We start from the raw sequence: 16,392 nt of genomic DNA on the forward strand, positions 1-16,392 counted from the left end.
TCTAACATATCTGAAAGTTATGTCCTTAAGAAACCGGGGGACAGTTCCTGAAAGACCTGAGACAGGATCTGAGACATGCATCTGACCCGTATTCTATTCACCAAAAGCTCATCCGAAATTGTTCACTGGAAGTGATGGCTGTCAAGAAGCAGTTCTTAAGGAAGGGAAGAAGGAAGAAAAGAGTGAGGTATGCCAGCAGAACACTATCAGTCATGGATTGGTTTCCCCAGAGCCCGGACCTCAGCATTATTGAAGCTATGTGGGTTCGTCTTGACAGAGAACAGAACAACATCCAAAGAAGAGCCTTGGATCTTCTTCAGATAGCCTGGAGAACTATTCCTGAAGACTATATAAAAAAAATTACAAGGCAGCTTGCCTAACAGAGTTTATTCTTTGTTGAAGAATAAAGGCAGTCATACCAAATATTAACTTTCAGGCTCATTAAAATTTTACAAGCTATGTTTTTACCATATACACTATATGTCCGTCTATCTATTTCACTTAATCCTTGCACCTATTTCCCATTTACCCAGCAAAACATAAAGAAATGAGCAGCAGCTTGAGACTTTTAAACAGTACTAGATATTTGTTTTACAAACAACAAACACTGATAGTTTGCATATTTGATATGTTACCTTTGTTCTACTTTTAATTAAATGTAAAGTTATTCAGAGTCAGAGTTCTGTTTTTGTTTGTTTTTTAAACAGTGCTCCATCTTGTTAGAAATAGGATCATCATACTGTTTAATCACATGCACCTTTTACTTGAAGGTAATAATAATAAATCATCTTTATTAAACAACAATTAATCAATGACTATATATGAAGGATGTTTACTTTGATTATACAACCATTATATGGGAGTAGCTAATCGATAACAGGTAATTTGTAAATGTAAAATGGAGAAATATGGAGAAATATGATGAGAGGTCAAATGTGACATGATATTTGGATACAAACTATAACATGATATTCAAAATCCCCATATACCAGTACTGTTTTCTAAATGTTGCCAATACAAACAAAGGCAGTAGACTTTTAAGTACAGCTTTAAAGATAAAAGACACTTTGTGAAAGTTTAACCTTATAAGATGAGATCAGAGGTCCAAAGAAACAAGATATTTAGCGTTGTAGATCAGTCTCTATATCTTAAGTAACATAGTTTTTAGTAGATATTTAGCATTATTATCACTTTGTCCTTCAGATCAATCGAGTTTGAAGGAGAGGTTAGAGGTCAAATTTTACATGATATGTTGAATCTCTATGCCATATCTCTGTGAAGGTTCTCAATCTCAATCACCTTTATACTATATGTTAGACCACACTTGTAAAAATTATAGTTTCTATGTTATAAGGCTTTTTTATAAGCTGACCTCGGCGTATGTGAGGTAAATTTTAATGGATTGTTGACCCCATGCTTGAAATATCATGTTTACAGACACTACCAAAAAATGTAACCTCCTTGGTGGCAGAAACAAACCTTATTTCTACTTAATGCATTATTAGTTACATAATTAATATAATCTTAAGAAAAAAATGATTTTCATTATTATTATTTTTCAAACTTACAATTAATTTACATATTTTGTAAAAAATTAAAATCAATAGCTTTCTTTGATTCAACTTGTAACTTTTTTCCAAATACAATGCAAATTGTTATTTAACAGCTTATTTAACAATATTTTGATTTTGATATAAAGTAAACATTATTTGTGTTGTATTTTTGTGATGAAACTGATATAAAATACTTGAAATAACACAAAAACCAGCCAGCCCAGAGACATAACCTCTCCACCATGTCCTCTGTCTGCCCTGGGGCCTTCTTTACATGTCCAAAACACCTCACCTTGAAGGCACAGACAGGGCATCCCAGTCAGTCACCCAAACTACCTCAATTGGTGCCTTTCTATGTGAAGGAGTAGCGGCATCCAAATGAATATCTCTAAGGCTGCACACAGACCCCCTTCATAGGAAACTCATCACAGATGCTTGCATCTGTGATCTTATTCTTTCAGTCACTACACAGAGCTCCTGACCATATGGGACGGTATGGTCACATTAGCCGTCAAATTGACTGATTCTCTCAGCTCTCTTTTCACCACAGCAGACTGGTGTAGCATCCACATCACTGCCAAGACTGTACCAGTCTGTCTGTCAATCTCCTGCTTCACTCTGCTTTCACCCGTGAACAAACACCGAGGTACTTAAACTCCTCCACTCGGGACAGCACCTCGTTCTGGGCACTCCACTCTTCCGTCAGATAAAGGTGACACCTTTGTCAAGTAGATTGTCCAGCCAAATATTGGACAGTCACATCGGCAGATGGAATTTTCTTCACTCCCAGGAGGGATTGTGGCTTGCAATATAACAGCATCAGCTGTCCTTTTCATGTGTGGCATAACCAGGGCATCTATCTGTCTCAAGTAGATCTGGCAATGTCTCCAATGTTCTGATGACTTCCAGTCTGGGAAGTTCCCCATCAAGATGATGAATGCAGTAATAGCATCTAAGTTGACACATGACAGGTACCCCTGCCTCCCTTGATATTATGTGATACTTTAACTTAGGACAAACAATAACTGAATAAATCAGTTTGCTAAAACTGCAACGGCAGAATTGGGTTCTTTTTAAAACATCTGTATTTTAAAAAAAAAACACACTAATCAAAGCAGAAATAGAAAGCAATGATGTGGCATCATTAGAAACACATTAACTGACAAAATCATAAAATACCTGAAAGATTGAAAAAAGAGATATAACAAAAATATAACTCCTGGGGCTTCATAGAGCCCAGTTAGTGGGATGACAGTTAAGGATACACTTAAATTAACTCTGGGAAATGATGCCTCAGATGTGCATAAAAATACTGCTAAAAAACCTCATTGGTACTGATCTACTCCATCATAAAGTGAAAGGACATCTTTTAGAAATACACTTTTACTCAGACTACTCTGAAGTAGCACAGCTTTCCAGCACAACCCAACATTCTGCCATCATAGACATGAAAGGCTTTTTCGTCAGACATGGAACCCCACTGTGTGCCTGCTGTCACTATTGACTGTAAGCTGGATAGGCTGTAAAGCAGCAAGAGCCATGTGTACTGACAAAAAAACATCCAGAACGCCCTCTGCTGACCTTTTCCATATTGCACACAGATACAGAAGAAATCCAATGTTAAAATACAGCTTCTCTAAATTTTGAAAAAAGAAACCTAAATCAGACTTTTTTAGATTCTTTCTACTACATCCTGTTATACCAAACGTTTTTGTAATGTGCCAAATTTCACAATATGCTAAAAAGGTTAGCACTGTTGGTTCACAGCAAGAGGGCCCTGAGTTCGACTCTGCCAACTGGCCAGGGTCTTTCTGTGTGGAGTTTGCATGTTCTCCCCGTGTCTGCGTGGGTTCTCTCCAGGTACTTCTTTGCACAATCCAAACACATGCAGTTAGTGGGGTTGGGTTAATCGGTGGATCTAAATTTCCATGTGAATGTAAATGGTTGTTTGTCTCTCCATGTTAGTCCTGCATCAGATTGGTTTTCATTCAGTCTTGATCTATAAAAAATGTAGTGTTCTCATTCCTGTACTCATTTCTTTTCAGTTTAGCAACTTTTTCTACTGTGATTTATAAATTGTAATAATAAATTATATAATTATATTTATAAATCAGTTTTTCAACCTTTTGCATGTGTAAACCTTTTTGGGGGGGATTGTATCTAATGCTTTTAACAGCAACGTTACCTAAATCTTTCTGATTAACTACATGCAGTTTATGTTGGCAGCGACTTTCCTGTATAACAGTGACTCTGAAGATTATTAGATTATTTTTATATGCATAACACACAGTATTTAACTGAGCCTCTATAAAAGGAAATTTATCTCCAATCTTAAACAAAATACAATAAAGTGAAAGAATTATAATTGTGCTTTAGTTTGTAACCATTACAACCTATCAAAACTGGCTGTTCTAAAGTTTCCTTTCAAGGTGTATTACAATAAATAAGGCCTTTGATTTAACCTGAGAAAATGCATTCAGTAATTCTAAATTTAGAAAAGACAGAGACAGATCGTGAAAAATTATATTCAATCATCTGAATTTTGATTACGATCAGAATAACAAATGATATTACTAATAACTCACAGTGTGTTTGTCTTACCATCATTTTTGACAACAGTCCAGTCTTTATTAAGTGGTTCCATTGGTGACAACAGACAAGAGTAAACAAAACAGAGAAACACTAAATGTACTATAATGAGGAAAATGCCCAGAAATAAATAACTGAAACAATAAAAGATTTAAAAAATAAAAATAAAAAAACCTGTTCAGAAGTTCTTTTTCTGCAGTGAGTTTAGCATGTCATTACAACAAAGTTCTTATTCTGGTGGGAGTGATTGGCAGCAAACTAAGCACGCACACTGAGAAGTCTACATTATGTAGGTACATCAATCTAGAACTTAATTTAGTTCACTTGTTTCTGTTTTCACTTTGACTGCTTATCTACTTTCACACAGAGTGTAAGAGAGTACTGACACATTTGCATATAGTATCTGGTGGTGGAGAAAAAAATGCATTCCTTTCAAAATTTACAGTAATTTAAATTGCATGAATATGTTTTTAACTAGGTAACAACTGCCTCTGCCCACAGTGGATGTCGTTAGGGTTTTCAAACCATACATATACCAATATAAGAATATGCTTGTGCTGTTGAATACAAATGTGCTTTGAGTTCATTTTAAAGTGTTCCTCCATTGCAACAATAAACCACAAGTAGTGTAACATCTAAAGACGCGTCCATGCAGTGTAACTGATCCGCTTGAGCCACAATGAAACAAATATTGCCAAGATATTAGAACCAGATGCAGAAAAAAATCTGACAATTCTTGAGCTGTCCACCATGTGGGTGGAAAGGAGCACCATGTCAGACCCACACGGTAAGATGTGGGAGGTGAGGAAGAATAAGAAGGAAGTCATGCTCACAGGAAATAAGTTTATGACATAACACTTGGGCGACGGGTTGGTTGGAGGGGGTCCAACACTGAATCTGTGTGTGTGTGTGTGTGTGTGTGTGTGTGTGTGTGTGTGTGTGTGTGTGTGTGTGTGTGTGTGTGTGTGGTGTGCCTGGAACGTGACTTTTTATTGATTTGAATTATTTAGCTGATTGTAACTCACACACCTTTTTTGGATTAGAAGTAGAAATGTGCTTTTTTTGTTCTGAGTGACCATGACAAACCGATATAACAGAAACGGTCACGTTATGCCAAAAAAATGCAAAGGTATTCATTCAGTCGTACACATACACTCGCACACACTCAGTAGGTGAAGCGTCGCACCAGCCGTGCTTCATATGTATTCAAGTATTCAGCCAAGGCTGGTGATGTTGGAGCGACCACCCGGGGGTGCTACAATGCGGTGGCCAGAGCGACGTGGGATATTGTCATCAATCTGTGCACCTAAAATGAGGACAAAATTTATATATTAGATGGCTCTAATTGCAAAAGAAATCAATTTTGCATAACTGTGTATTTAGAGTACATTCTGTTTGAAAATATATTACTTTTCTTACCTGAAAGGCTGAAGTTGGACTGGTGAAGATTACGTATTGGTGGTGGCTGGTGAGAGGTGGGAGAGGTTTTGGCTGACGGTGAAGGAGTAATGTATTTGGGAGTCGGAGCAACATCATATACAGGGCCATCATATATCCCCCGAGTTACACCCTGCTTACGCTTTACCTGGGCAGAAAACAGACAGAGACACAAACAAGCCAACCTATTATTCATTCTTTAGAAGCGAATGGCCTGCAGCACATTAGTCTCCATAATGCGGGACTAATTGGCTCATTTGTATTTTGCCTGAATCACCTACTGGTGAAAAAAGAGAGAATAATGATCATGTTTCTAATCAATTCAGCTCCTGTTTTGTTTTGTTTTTTTTCTTTTTCATTATCATAACATAATAATCTGTACAAAAGGTAAAAATAAACATCCCAAATTCCTCCAACCAAGGTTAGGTTGTACAATTATTTAATTTACAGAGTCTTCTTCAAATCTTTATTTGCCTCATTTTGGGGGCATATTTAAATTTTTACCTTTTATGAGGACTTGCAGCAAGATAAGGAAAAGAAATCCTCAAACATCTACTATCCAATTAATCTTTCAATGAAATTTTTCAATGTGACATTTATAACACTGTTTTTTAAGTATTTTTAAAATCTTCTAAATACTCTACCTCATTCCTGAACTTTACACGCTGGTAAGCATAATCTGGGAAGGGTTTGCGTGGAATAAATCGACCGGTGCCCTGCTGAGCATGCAGCTTTCCTTCTTCATACACCACCTGGCCTTGAATCAGCACCAGCACTGGACCTCCGCGACATTCCAGACCCTCGAAGATGTTGTATTCTGCAGCCTGTGCAGAGAGAAAATATGAGACAAAGAAGTACAGAAAACAGAGGATTATTTGATTTTTCCAAATACTGTACAGTGTTTAGCCTCTCTATGCAGTCAGGGCAAGCTTGTTTTTTATCATAGGGTTTAATAGATGCAGCAAAATGCAGCATATGAGAAGATGGGGGATAAATAAGTGGGGGGCAAGGGGATACGGGAGGTGACTGTATAAATTCAGGGGGATGGGCGGAGATATAACAAAATGGGTGAGGGGTGAAGGGAGATTATAATTTAAATCTGGCTTCAGTCTGGATTAGGGTCTTTGGGAGTGGCAGAACAGACCAATAAATGAACTACGGTGTATTGAGTTACATTTTTGAAAGCAATTTTGTTTTACCATTTGCCTATAGCTCATTTTGTTTTGCAGATAGATTTTGTCTTATCCTTCACACAGACACAGCTGTCTGTGTGATAGCTGCTGCTGTTGAAAAAGGTGAAAAGGCTTCATCTGTGATGCTTAAAGGATTAAAACAACAATGTCCTGATAATCCACGGTCCACAGTGTGAACTCGGGAGCATGGTTATTGTTCCGTGTCATTTTCAGTAGACTCGGTGTCGGTTTCACAATACGAAATTTCACTTGCCATCTCTGATTTTGAGAGAGAAATGTACAAAATGCACATTTGACCGCACATTTGCTCAGACCCGAACACAATAAGAATGAACAGCTATTCATGTGTAAACTCTGTCTCATCTGCCTTTACGAAATATTATTTTAATTAATTTAGGAAAAAACTTTTAAAACATTGAGGCTTACTATTTTGGTTCTAGCACACATATATGATATATACTGAGTAAAATAAAGCTAGACTTGACTGCATATTATTATTCAGGTTTCTGTTCCCCTCCTGTGATCTTCCACATGGTTCTTATCCTATTTTACACTCTGCAGTCTCCCATGAAACCTTCTGTTGTGCAGCCTCTGTCTAGACCTCCCCCCTTATTTTATTAGTTCTTCTCCCTCTCTCCGATTTACCCACCCTCTCTTTTCCCTCATCATCTTTCTTTTCTTTTTGTCCTCACCGACTGCTGGAGTTTGGCAGTGATGGTTTTGACGCTGTCAGGGTCCCAGATGACAATGTCTGCATCAGAGCCCGCAGCTATCCGACCCTTACGTGGGTACAGATTGAAGATTTTAGCAGCGTTGGTGGATGTGACTGCCACAAACTGGTTTTCATCCATCTTCCCCATGGCCTAAGGGAAAAAGAAGTGGATGTTTAGAGTGCTACACAAAAACCTCACACCTACACAAAAGAAACAACGAAAACATGCCCTCATTGCTCACCACTGCCTTTTCCCAGACAAAGCCCATTCTCTCCTCGACGCCGTTGATTCCTTCGGGGATCAAGGTGAAGTCATCTTTACCAATAGCTTTCTGGGAGGTGCTGTAAGCGCAGTGAGAACTGCCCACCACCTGGAGGTCCCCACTGTATCAAGGCAACAAAATGAAGTGAAATCATCAGCAAACACTTAAGGATGCAGTCATTGACTTGTCTAATGTTAAAAGGTTCCCTGACAAATTGCTAAAAGTTTTAAACCCCCTTAGAGAGCTCAGTCTGTAGAAATAGCAACAAATCAATAAAATAAAAATGTTTACGTTAAAAAAAAAAGACAGAATGAAGAAGACACATACAGAGAAGTTATTTTTTAACCACTAGCCACCAGGTGTCCTCACTGAGCATGTAAGGTAAAGTATGTCAAGTCATGCAGTGGCCTATTGCAGAAAAACAGCCAACTGAACTACAGAGAATGGTGCAACACAGCTGCAGTATCAGTCCTTTAAACATTAACTAGATTAATGCTCAGTCTGGTCTGCATCATTAAAGAAAGCCAACAAGACTTATGCTCGCTTTAGCTCTGAATAAATAAGGCTGAATCCGGCTGATAAAGAATTGTGATTGTCACGGTTCAGTTATAAGACCTTTAATTTATTTGTTAATTACAGTGATTACTCCGTGTTAGTGAGCTGTGGGATCGTCACCTTAATGCCAAGAAAGTGCTTATTATGTAAATAATGGGCTTCACTGAAATCTGAGGAGGAAAAAAAGCTGTTCTTGTGTTCATGTCTCCGAAAAGAACCTAAGGATACACCCCGTTGTTTCAGGAGTGGCTCAAAGAAAACAGCAGTATCACACCACCGGCTTGACAGCATGGACCCGCCTTGAGAAGTAGGAGCTTCAGACGAAGGGTGGAGAAACAGAGGAAGATAGAGGAGGAGGAGAAGGAGGAGGGAGGCACTCGGTAGCCAAGGCAACAGATAATAGAGGTTTCAGTGCTATTTGTGGAATCGGGGGCATTTTAAAATGTGCAGCTGGAAGTTCTCCGCATTGTGTGTGTGTGATATGTGTGACGGGTGCGAGTACTGTGTCTGAGGTAATACCTGAGGTGAGTTTGGCCTTGACTTGCACTTATGCATAGGTACAAGTTAACCAACCATTATCGTGTGCTTGACTGAATATACAGTAAAGTGGCTTCCAAATGATTATGTAGTCCTTAGTCTGTAATTAAGTCTCTCTTCTCTTCTGCCTCTCCTCACACCTTCACCTTCTCTCCATCTGTTCTTCTGTTTCACTGAAGTTTGATCTAAAATTCTGCATAACACTAGCAGCTGTTTGTGGCATGAATACCAAAGAGTGTGTAGGGGTAAAACGTAAGAGTCTCCTTTTGTGTCTTCGATCCTATTTGCATTTCACATTGAGCAGAGGTCATACTGTAGCTAAATTAAGCTTTTGTCTGCCTTTACATAAATACTAAAAGTTTTTGCCTGTTTTAGGGTTTATGAAACACTCTTGACACTGCACATTTTCTCAGACTTCATACAAACTACTTGTTGTAAAACTCTGGAGTCTTCTATAAATGAAATTACTACAGTTTTTAGCAATATCCATTCACTGTTTAAAAAGAAAAAGTGAGACGTACCAGGCCAGCAGGGTGTGAAGATGGTCCGGGGTTGTCTGGTCAGGACTTAAAGGTGGAGAGGTCACGTAGGCAGCAGCCTTGGCCCAGTTTTTGCTCCAGTAGTGCGAACCATCAGTGGCCAGGCTAGCTGTAATTGGCTCTCCGAAAACCACCGAACCTGAGAAGAATAGTAGAATGGTTAATTTCATCCTTAATAAAGACAGAAAAGGACATTATATGATTAAGAACTACCTTTCCTCCGGGCCTGGGTGATAGTGTCAGCTGCACTCTTGCTCATCACCTTTGTGATGTAAACAGGACAGTTCACACGATTGCCAAGAGTGATGGCACGGAACACCGCCTCAGCCTCCAACTGCACAGGAAGGGAATAAACTAGAGCCAAGAACCTATACAGTGGCAGGTGAATTGATTAACAGTGAAGCTATGGGGGGAAAAAAATCACCTCTTCGGGACGACTAAGAGGATGGCCTTCTGGGCCAGTAATTCCCATTCCAAGTATTTTTTGCTGTTCCTGCAAAAAAAAAAAAATTTATAAGAATAACAAAAGAATGTCAGAATTATCTTCACATGCAATGCAATCACTGACAGCTGTACATACAGTAACTGTACAGCCATGTTTGAATGCCTCTGATGAGATTTCAGGAATTAGAAATAACAAATCTTTTGGCCTGTCAAGCTAAAATAAATATGCAGTGTAATCTTCGAAAGCCAGCGCACAGCTGGAAGATTAAGCACATTTCAGTTTCTCTGAAAACCTGGATGACAACCAGATCCCCACCCTGCTCCCTTTTTAGTGTTTGTTTGTTCTCTATGGGGTTGATATGAATTTTCATCACCTATCTCCCTATTTCTCTTACAGTTAGTTTAACAAGCGTGTCATGATCATTCATCAGCACTGCAATTATCTTCCATTACCCTGATTCATCTTCACATACATCAAAGTTTTTGCCATAATTGTCTCATTAATCTGGGCCATCATTTCCATGACCACAACTAATACTTGCCATCACTTCTGCTAGCTATATCAGCACCTTCACCCTCACCAACTTAATCACCATTACATAATCATCATCCTCATTAGAATAATAATGGTCAACTTTAATGGTGGCCTAAGATAAACATGTCATTCTCAACTGCAGCTGCAGTTGCAGGCGTATTAATCCTTGCTTTCTCTTTCTGAGAGATGCAGCATTATGTAACAAGAATATCTCTAAGCTGTGGTGCATGCTGGAGAGAGCAAAAAAAAGGCAGCAGCACTTACCTACATAATAAGATATCCTTTTTCAGCAGGCAGTAGCACTTACCTGAGCAATAAGATCACCATTTTCAGCGTGAACTAACACCACAGCACCCAGCTGCTTCAGAAATGAGAATGCCTCATACAGCTAAAAGACAAGAACACCAATTTTCAGATTTCTACTGTTAAAAACAGAAGCCAGAAGATTCGTACAGTACAGATTCGTGGAATTTATGAGTATAAAACATACCTCTGAATCGGTCATCTGGTACACATCCTTATAAGCCATGTATACTTGAAAGGAGTTGATACCTGGCAACAGAAGAAACAATGAACGGCTTCATAATGAGAAAGTAAATACTCAGGAGCGTGGATAATAAAGACAAACTGTGAGTGAGTAGGAATGGGAAGCAGTGCGTGTTTGTGTCTAGCCAAATAATACAACTCCTAGAAGGAAGCTGGACACACAAGCAGCTGGTTTATCTCGTATGGTGACTTTTAAAGCTGCCCCAGAAGAAAATGCTAATTTTTCTACTCAAACAGATTACAAGTGAAATTTGCACATGGCCACAATGACAGCAGTGAGAACAATGGCTCTCTATAGTGTCTTGACTCTAAGAGGATTCAGCACTTTAGCCAAATTGTTTCTAAATCTGTCCCTATTGTTCTTGTGAAATGTGCCCAAACTAGGGATTGAAACAAGAACTGCAAGAAAGGCCACATCTCTAAAATATCATAAAATAATTAAAAATGGACGTACCTTTGTCCTGCACCAGAAGCTCCAACTCATCTTTAACATTTTCATTCCACTGGGGGATGTCTACGTGCAGAGAGTAATCACAGCAGGCTTTCTTGTCTGCGGCCTCCTGCCAGCGCTCAAACGCCTCCAGCAAACTGTCACCAGGCTGAGGGGCTACATGGTCAACTGAAAATTAGGAAGGGCACAAGGCATAGAAAAAAGAAAGAGCGTAATCAGTATTTTGAAACACTTAAAGACAAATGTAGATATGGTATGTGCTATACTGTAGCTGACACTTGCTGACTAAGTCTAAGCATTCACACTCACTGATCATAGTGGTGCCCCCAGCAAGTGCAGCCTTGGTGCCCTGAAAGAAGTCATCAACAGGCTGTGTGCCCAGATAGGACTTCATCAGGCAGGTGTTAACATCTATTCCACCTGGTATCACCATGCGGCCATTGGCCTCGATCACCTTGACTCCCTCAGGGACAACCAGGTTCTCCCCCACCTGCCTACCCAGGATAAGATGTGCAAAAACAGATGAATTGATGAAAGGGAAAAGGAAGCCAAATTATGGAGGTGTGAAGATTATGGAAAAGATTTGTCATGGCAAAATACACATGGGAATGCAAAAGGGTTGAGAAGATGGAAAAGAACACAAAAAGAAAGGAAGAGCAAAGAAATGTAGAAAACAGCCTGTGTAGTGCTTAAAACAACACGCTCATACAATGTCCCCAAATACGCACTTGATGAGCCCGTCTTCAATGTAGACATCTGCATAGAAAGACTGGTCATCATTAACAACTCGCCCTCCTTTGATCAGCAGCCTTTCACTCTGCAGGGGAAAAGCACAGAAAGGGAGATCAGGGAGGGAGAGGTTGAACTTAGTCCTGACATTTTGATATATTGCACAATCAGTTATGTAATCCATGGCTTTATAGCAATATAACATGATGTGGTGTAGTGTGGACAGAAATGCATGGCCACACAAGAGCTGTACCTGAATGGGGCGCCAAAAAAAAGTATCTTTCTGTTATTTCAATTATGCAATCAAATACTGAACATTCACAAACAGGGTGTTGAAACCAGCACGTTTTTTGTGAGACCACCACGTGTCCACACCTTCTACTACTACGGATGGTGCCTGGCAACAGCATTAGGAAGATGTTACGTCTCCATGGTAACCAGTGATCAAGCAGAGTTTGGCATGACGACAGCTGACGGCTTGCCGAAAAATCAACGTCTTTGACCAATGAGAAGGCAAAAGGGGGGAAGAATATGCAGACATTATTTGTGTCTTAACCTTCAAATTCAATGTGTAACTCTAGGCTTAAGATCCATTAGACACTGGATAATTCTCAAATAACAGACGTGCCAAATGTGTAAAATCCACGCTTGAACACAGACTGAAAAGGATGCACGTCGTTTGTTAAAATCTAGCTTCACATTTCGTTGCTTTTAAGCAAGCAATTGTCACTTGCTCGACTCCAGTTTCGATCGCACACGTCAACCGAGTTAATCTCTCTGACAGGCAGCGAGATTATACAACATTATCCAACCAGGAGCGAGAAAACGCGCTCAAACACAACGCACTGTCACCTTTCTTTGGCGTGCAGTTTCTCGTAGGGGCAGCATGAGAAAGCCTTAAGTGAGGTAACTTTCAGTAGGAATTTAATCCGTATTCATGCATACATGACTGCTGGTCGCTGCTGAGCAGGCCGGCTCGCTTACCGTCAGATGGGGGATGCTGTTCTTGGACCCAGACATGCTCTTTCCGTAGCTCTGCCCCCTGGCAGTTAACTCAGAAGCGAATTATACCGACTCCGGCGCCCCTGCGCGGCTTCCTGCTCCCCTTTGTCTCCACTGATGTGATGTGGGTTTTGTTTCCGTGTGTGACAGAAAGCGAGCGATGAATCCGCCGCCGTACGGCTGCGTCAGGCTGCGTGGCGCGCGCACAGTGGAAGAAAGCTGACGTTCCTGTGGGCGCGCGCGTGAGGAAAAACTCACAGCCACCGTATTGCCTGACGACGTTCACGACACGGGGGGGGGGAAAGACAGCTATAGGCCGTATGTGAAGACACGAGCACCCTCACACCCACTACACACACACACATCTTACTTCAAAGCATAAACAATGCAGCGTGGAGGTTGGGTGGGGGTGCATGTTGTCTGTCGCTGTCCGATTCAGCACCACGGCAAGCAAAAAATATGTGTTGCTTTGTTGCGCGCGTTTTGCGCCTTTTATTGAGAATTTAAGCTTAACGCAATCCATAATAGCCAAACTGCAATGCACCATAAAAAGTTCATAATTTATGCAAACTGACGCCTTTGTCAGGAAAATAACTCCTGGTTCCTGGTGTCCCAAAACGAAACCAGCATAGCTTTTTTTGGTGGTTTATGAGTAAAAATTAATTTTATCCTCTGCGTAGGCCAAAGGTTTAACCAAAGGTTAAAGTCTAGTGGCACTTACTGGTGCACTTCATTAATAAATTATAGTTAGGGAACGACGGAGCCATTGCACTATCAACATATGTCAACAAAAAGCCACAGATTGAAGCTGTCAGTCCTACCTTGCCATTAGGACTTTCCGTCCCCGATGAAAATCTGACCTCAGCACCACTGCGTGCTTCGTTTCTCTCTCCGGGCGAGCCGTTCAGCGACGACTCCCGGGCCTCGCTGGGCGTCTTGCTAATGGGGTCACCGGTGTCTAAGAGTCGTTCCCGGCTCCCGCTTCTCGGGGTGCGGCTACCTTTTCTCCCCACCGCGTAGTTTTCGAAGTCTATGGTCTTGCTCTCAAACGCCCCCTCGACGGAGCTGAACATACCATAGGTCTTCCGCTGGTTCGGCCCGGTGGTGATCGGCCCTGCTAGGTAGACAGGTAGCTCATCCTCCCGGTTCCACTGTCTTCTGCAGTCAGACATATTGGCTACAGTGGGAGACGCACACTTCCCCCCCAAGTCTGAAAGGATGGAGACGGCTTTGCTTATTTTACGTCTAACCGGGTCACAGTCCCGCCTCTCCAGGCAAGCGCACTCATTCGATGATGTGAACTGGAAAAGCAGCTCTCTTCGGGCAACCTAGAATCCTTCCTCTTCATACACACATGGTGCAGTGCTCCCGTTTTGACAGGACTGGTGGCGTGTCAGTGTGAACTAGTTTTAAAGTGAAGCATTCGTGCTGAAAGAATAAGTAAGCACATCTACAACTTACCCCGATAAATTTAGATTCGGTGTTTTGGCCTCTTTGTGGAGGACCTCTTTGTCTCTCTCCAGTGTGCCCCTTTCTCGTGTTTTAATGTGGGGGGTTGTGTCTGAGCAAGACACATCATTATCATCGGATTAAATCAGCGTCATCTTTCCATCCACATCTGGGGGGGATCATCCACAAAGTCCATGTGCCTTAGGGGCTTAACTGCGGTTGTCACACAAAGACCTGCTTTACATCAAAGACCATGCGAGCTAAACGAGAGCTAGCCTTTCTAGTTCCTTCATCTTCAATTATGGAGGCCTGCCCTTCCCAGGGCGCTCCATATGTACTCTCGGAAACGGGATGAGGGTGGGCGGCGGCTGTCCCTCAGCACTTGGACAGGTGGACCGCTACAAACATTAACACAGCAATAATACGTGCACACGCATTATTATTATTATTATTATTATTATTATTATTATTATTATTATTATTATTATTATTATTATTATTGAAGGAAACGGTTTCCAAGGCCTAATCCGTGGATCGACTTCCTTCGAGGCGTGGACGTCTATCAGCAGAGAATGTACCTTCACCTATCAGCAGAGAATGTCCCTTAGTCTGTAACACAGTCAAATATATTCTCAAGTAATATTCAAGCATGCCATTCAGCGTGTTAGTACGAGCTCGGGAGCAGCTTGGGAGAACAAGAAAACAGAGACTGCTTTAGATTGTCTTCCCAAAGTGACTCAACTTTATTCACAAATACAATAGTTTTTATATAGGGTAAAATTCATGAGACAGCAGATTTATCAGTTTAAACCAGTACAGACCAAGATAAGGCAGCGTCTTCCTGCCCTTGGGTGAAGAAGCATCCTTTGTGTAGTGTATCAGTTCAGCTACAATTGTGATTATCTCAGCGACATATTTTCAAGGCACAAAACAAAGAGTTCTTACATTAGTGAAATCTGAAACAAACCATTTGGCCTTCAACAGGCGTCTAAAAGATTAAGAAACTAATGTAGCTGAGGGAGTGATCTCTGTGGTATTTCAACCTTGTACCAGCCTGTGATTCTCACACATCAATTCTTGGGTCAAAGAGAAAAACACTGAAACAAAGGGGCCTTATTGAATGACAGAGTTTTCCTGCATAATGTCACTATAAAACAATATCCAGTAAATGCTACCATGGTACTAAAATACCTAACAATTATTATTATTATTATTATTATTATTATTATTATTATTATTATTATTATTATTATTATTATTATTATTATTATTATTATGTATTTGTCCTCTTTAGTATACTGATACAAGTGTTTCTCTACTACATGCCTCATAATGATCAACTACACTGATGTAAAATCCTGTCTCTCCTTAATGAAATAATGAAAGGATCATAAATCCTCGTCTAATAGAACATCGGGTATTAATAACAATACGACATTTACTTTTGAAGTAACCGAGAGATGGTAAACAGGTATACATAAGAATCTCCTATTTTAATTCATATGCGATTGTGTTTGTATCTGATGATTACAGCAATTGTGACTTATATAATTATCTTGGTTTTATTTATTAGTCATTTTAATGATTTCGATTTTACTTTCACAGCATCTCAGGGTGCAGGATCGCTGTCCTCTGCCATATGGAAAAGACACAATCGATTAAGTGTAGGCCCGTAGCGTTTGATCTGGGACCCCGTAATCTACTTACATGTGTCTACTGCTCTAGCTATAGCTAAAATAACTGCACGTCCAGGCTTGAACTTTAAAGCAAGACCTCAAGTTTGTTTGTTTTTTCTTTTTAAAATTGGAAGTGCATTGGGGAAATGTTTAAAGAATCGCCATAAAACATCCGCAAAGCA

At 40.3% G+C, this 16,392-nt stretch overlaps 1 protein-coding gene across 2 annotated transcripts; it reads right to left on the reverse strand.

Moving 5' to 3' along the window:
• Positions 1-4,155: 4,155 nt before the first annotated feature.
• Positions 4,156-14,996, reverse strand: crmp1 (collapsin response mediator protein 1). 2 transcript variants are annotated; one of them, XM_026170853.1, is made up of 14 exons: positions 13,907-14,996; positions 12,083-12,171; positions 11,664-11,848; positions 11,358-11,522; positions 10,848-10,909; positions 10,665-10,745; positions 9,803-9,871; positions 9,592-9,712; positions 9,361-9,517; positions 7,727-7,868; positions 7,465-7,635; positions 6,224-6,403; positions 5,562-5,727; positions 4,156-5,448 (listed from the first exon to the last, which is right to left on the reverse strand). In XM_026170853.1, exons 1-14 carry the CDS (start codon positions 14,255-14,257, stop codon positions 5,357-5,359), a joined length of 2,031 nt encoding a protein of 676 aa, XP_026026638.1. In that variant the 5' UTR covers positions 14,258-14,996; the 3' UTR covers positions 4,156-5,356. The 2 variants fall into 2 exon arrangements, with proteins under 2 accessions (XP_026026638.1, XP_026026639.1); XM_026170854.1 differs by lacking the exon at positions 13,907-14,996 and adding an exon at positions 13,068-13,900.
• Positions 14,997-16,392: the final 1,396 nt, after the last annotated feature.

Source organism: Astatotilapia calliptera, chromosome 6, assembly GCF_900246225.1.
Source record: "Astatotilapia calliptera chromosome 6, fAstCal1.2, whole genome shotgun sequence".
NCBI lineage: Eukaryota > Metazoa > Chordata > Actinopteri > Cichliformes > Cichlidae > Astatotilapia > Astatotilapia calliptera.